The 4,543-nt window shown below is 48.1% G+C and overlaps 1 protein-coding gene across 1 annotated transcript in view; it reads right to left on the bottom strand.

Moving 5' to 3' along the window:
- Window positions 1-209: 209 nt before the first annotated feature.
- AK4 (adenylate kinase 4) overlaps window positions 210-4,543 on the bottom strand; it is a 77,420-nt gene continuing 73,086 nt past the window's right edge. The window contains exon 6 of the mRNA XM_003784246.3: window positions 210-4,187. Coding sequence (XP_003784294.1) covers window positions 4,073-4,187 — 115 coding nt within the window. The 3' untranslated portion in view covers window positions 210-4,072. The remainder of the gene's footprint in view (window positions 4,188-4,543) is intronic.

Consider the following 4,543-nt stretch of genomic DNA (forward strand, 5'->3'; position numbering starts at 1 on the left):
CCACATGGTCTCTGTGCATACACAACCCATGCCACACGGCCTCTGTGCACACACGACCCGTGCCACACGGCCTCTGTGCACACACGACCCGTGCCACACGCCTCTGTGCACACACGACTCGTGCCACATGCCTCTGTGCACATGTGACCCATGTCACTTGCCCTCTGCACACACTACCCATGCCACATGCCCCGTGCCACATGGCCTCTGTGCACACACGACCCGTGCCACACGGCCTCTGTGCACACACGACCCGTGCCACACGCCTCTGTGCACACACGACCCGTGCCAGACGGCCTCTGTGCACACACGAACCGTGCCACACGGCCTCTGTGCACACACAGCCCATGCCACACGCCTCTGTGCACACACGACTCGTGCCACATGCCTCTGTGCACATGTGACCCATGTCACTTGCCCTCTGTGCACACGTGATCTGTGCCACACATCTGTGGCACACCTCAAGCAGACCCCACGGTGACCCACTGAGCCCCTCCCTGTCTCAGCACCAGAGCGCCAAAAGTGAAGATTCCAGGTGGGCAAACACCCTGGTTTATCCACTAATAAGAATGAGGAGCTCAAATAGGGCTGAAGGTCTGAAAAAGACTCCTTTAAATTTCCTGATTAATCCCATAGGTACATGAAAACACATGTTAAATAAAAGGAGGTAAGTTAATTGAGCTAGTCCCATCCACTACGTTAGGTAGTGCTGAGGATTTGAACAGACAGTGCATGTGATGTGCTTAGATGGAGTAAAGAATGGTGCACAAGTCCAGAGTCACCTGTGCGGACGCTCAGGCACCTGCCAGCACTTGGAAGGGCTCCCTGGCCATCTGAACCTTGTCTGGAGAGGGAGAGAGGGAGGGATTCATCCTCATCTCAGGGAAGAAAAGTGAGCAGAGTCTGGGTGTGAAACCCACACAGGCCTGCGTGTGAAACCCACAACTGCAGTGGTGCAGAGCTGTCTCAGGGCACAGCACAGTGGATGTCAGAGGGGGAGAGAGAGACATACTCATCCTCTGCAGATTAGCCTGGGCCCAAGCCCCACCCACCAGGATGGCCTTTTATTCTGTCTGCCCGTGAGTGCTGGGCAAGGGCTATGGGCTCAGACTGTTCTCCAGCAGATTCCTTCACTTACATAAGAGAAGGGAAGACTATTCTCACACAGAATATTCTTGATCTGAGGCTACAAGCAGAACCCGCAGGCTTGGGGGTCTAGGTTTCTGGGGACAGGACACAGGTATTTAATCCAGAAACATGCCCATCTTCTGATTCAGGAAACTTCTCTGGGTCCCAGCTACACTGTTCATCAGCTGCAGAGACCTGGAAGGATGCTTCACACCCCAACCCTGCCTTCTGAGTTTATAAACACACAATCATGCCAACCTCACAGGATGCTAGAAAGGGCAGATGAGGGTCCGTAAGGGTCCTACAGCGGGACACTGCACTCAGTAAGCAACTATTCAATAAATAGTAGCTGTCGAGTGCTTGTGTTAGGGTGGGGCCCATAAACACAGCAGCATTTCCAAGTTCTAAGTAAGTGGGAGCTATGAAGATAATGGAAGCAGATGAATTCAGAGCTGGGGTGGAGTCTTAAAGACCATCCAAACTGTGCCCTTCTCTTAAATGTGAAAGAGTGATATGTGTTGCAATGGAAGAAAACCAAGAAAAAAAGTCCCTTTAATTTTGTCAAATTTTCAAGATAACTCTTACAAAATTACTTAAGGGAAAACTAGAAGGTTTACAAGAACCAGAAAGACTGTTTTAAGGCCACTGACCATGAAAAACAAGCATCATCTTTCAAAGCCCATGGAAAAGATGTTTCCCTAATTATTGGTCTCACCTAGCAAAGGACCCTCACCTGCTGGCCAGCTGCAGCAGAATCAAGCCTTGTCGCATCTCACCGAATGACTCGGTGTTGGCTACAACTGTCTATTTAGCTGGAAAAGAAGAGAGAGGGATCCAGGGAGGGAGGAGAGAGGATGGAATCAGGGATCAGCCTCTTCCCATTCCTTCCTCACATCCCAAAGGCAGTCATCACACTGCAAGGTCTGCTAAAAGCTTGAAGATGTTTCTGCTTCCAATAAAGCACATACTTTCCTCTTTTGAGTTACCCATAAAATGTAACTTTAACTTTCTACTTTTTCTAGTTTGCAGAAATGGCCATTTTTCTCATATCAGACTTGTTTTTCTCTGTACCTGGTTCTCAAGGAAGCCTGAGCTTTACCTACACATCCAATACCTACCTGTCTGTACCATCTCGTGTTCAATTGCAACCCTAAATTCTAAAGTGCTCAGAGCCGATATAACATGCTGACTTTCCACAGCCCTGCACTGGGCCGTTTCAGTGCATCAACCTGAAAGATAAATAGTCTTACTTTGCTGTCACTGAGAGAATGAGGAGACTGGTCTAAATTTCCACTAAGGTATCCAGAGAACATTCCCACAAAGGGACCGGGAAGGGGGTCCGGCGAGAGCAGGGAAGGTGTGCGCTGGCACCACACACGGCACATGTAACACACACAGCAGTGCAGGGATGTGGGGTTTGCCGGGACACCTGTAGGCAGTGAAGTGTGTCTTAACCAGGAAATGCTCTTCTTTTCCTCCCCAGAGTGAAGGGTTAGACAGAAGTCACTTCCAGGAGCAGTAAGGTGGCCCGCGGGGTACAGTCAGGATGCATGAAGAAGGGACGTGTATTTTTAAGGCAGCAGGAATAAACTTCATTGTCCTTCCTAGAGGACAGCAGGAATTATCCAAGGTGGCCACCACGTCTGGAAACCAGACAAATCTTGTTACACATGGCTTCTTGCTATCCATTATAACAAATGACAAAATACTAGTATCTATTCTAGACTCTGTGGCCACCCCATAGAATACATCTTTGGAACAGAAAAAAAAAAAAAATGAAGATTTTGTTCCCCGTAATTGTAAAGCCAGCATACCCAGTCTGGCACAGTTGGTGCGACATTGTACCCAACCGCACAGGCTCCGTTCCCCATGACAATGTTTGATACACTTGGGTCACGTACAGGAGAAACACACTGTCAGCATCGGTAGCAGCATTTTCACAGATCATGTTGTTGTCTTAAATAATAAGCCTAACTCCTCTGTCAGTCCAGTCATCCCAGATGGCCTCACTACTTCTACGCATAAGATATGATCTTCCAACATTTGTGTAGATACATAATTCCCTTTTTCTGAGGGTTCCCAAAAGACTTTAGGTGGGCTCCCAAAAGACTTTAAGGGGTTTGATTTTTTTTTATAATAAAAGAAAGAAGCAGTGTCCATCTCTGAGAGTCAGACCCCTGCCCAGCTCACTCCCTAGCCCATGAAGAGATTCCATGCAGCCCTTCACTCTTCAGCTCGCAGAAGGTCATTCAAGGGATAACTGCAATGATCTGTACTATTTAATAGCCCAGGAAGAGAGAAAACAGATGCAAAAATACATAATCTTGAAAACACTACAGCCAAATCCTCTCATCCCAGGATTTCTGAAAAGGAGATTGTATGTGAAGCATGGGCATGGGGTGGCAGCCACTCCTGCCAGGCCAGGGAGCCATGGACACAGCCACTCAGGACCAGGAGACAGCTGTGAGAGGGACCGACTTCAACTTCATCTTCCCAGCAGGGCACACTCCGGAGAAATCCTGGACAGGGCCCTGGTCATTCTGAGGCTTACTGGTCCTATGGTTCAACCATTTTTAGAGGGATAGGGAAATCCAGAGACACCAGCCACTATCACGAGTAAGAGGAGTTCTGCAGTGACAACACGACCACGTAGTCAGTGAGAAAGCAAGTTATAGGCCACTGGAAATCCACCTGGCACACGCATGTAAGGGGCCTGAGCCGGACACAGACACACCTCACACTTAGGGAGGTGGCCATTCCTTTGAAAGTCAGGGAGTCTCTTCACAAATTCCTTCTATTCATTAGTTTTCAAATCAGTTCATCATTTAAACTAAAAAAGATGCTGCAAGTTATTTTGGCTAGCTTCTAATCTGGACACAGCACCAGTACTAAACACATAACTGAAAGGATGACCACAGCTCCCTGATTCTTCCGCTGGGCAGGGTCAGTATGCTTCTTTGGACTGAATAGGTGTGATCTTGTTCGAGAAAAGCGTGTAAACATAGGGCCAGATTTTGTTAGTCTCCGTCCCAGAAAATTGGTGGAGCACTCCTCGGCTCCTGAAAAACAAAGGCCAACATGAAAAGGCGTTTTAGGTTCCTTTAAACACACAAGGACAGGAAGACCCTAACACGAGCAGCACAAACTCCGTCCTTAGCACACGTCACTAAGTGCCAGGACGGCCCTTTTCAGACAGATAGATACTTCCTGGGCAGGGCCCTACCCAGGATGCAGGGTCTGCAGTCTGCTGTGCTCCTGATGCCAGCTTTTTTCCCCTCCCCTTTAAAACATACTAAAGAATGACATAAGAGCGAAACAAAATGTGCTTTTCAAAATTAAATCATTAAAAAGCTTTGATATGGTGAAACCCTTACTCCTTAGAACAAGCAGCTGTGGGACACAAGACTTTTTTTTT

This window comes from Otolemur garnettii, unplaced genomic scaffold (assembly GCF_000181295.1).
Source record: "Otolemur garnettii isolate 467f Iridium unplaced genomic scaffold, OtoGar3 scaffold00010, whole genome shotgun sequence".
NCBI classification, from domain to species: Eukaryota; Metazoa; Chordata; class Mammalia; order Primates; family Galagidae; genus Otolemur; species Otolemur garnettii.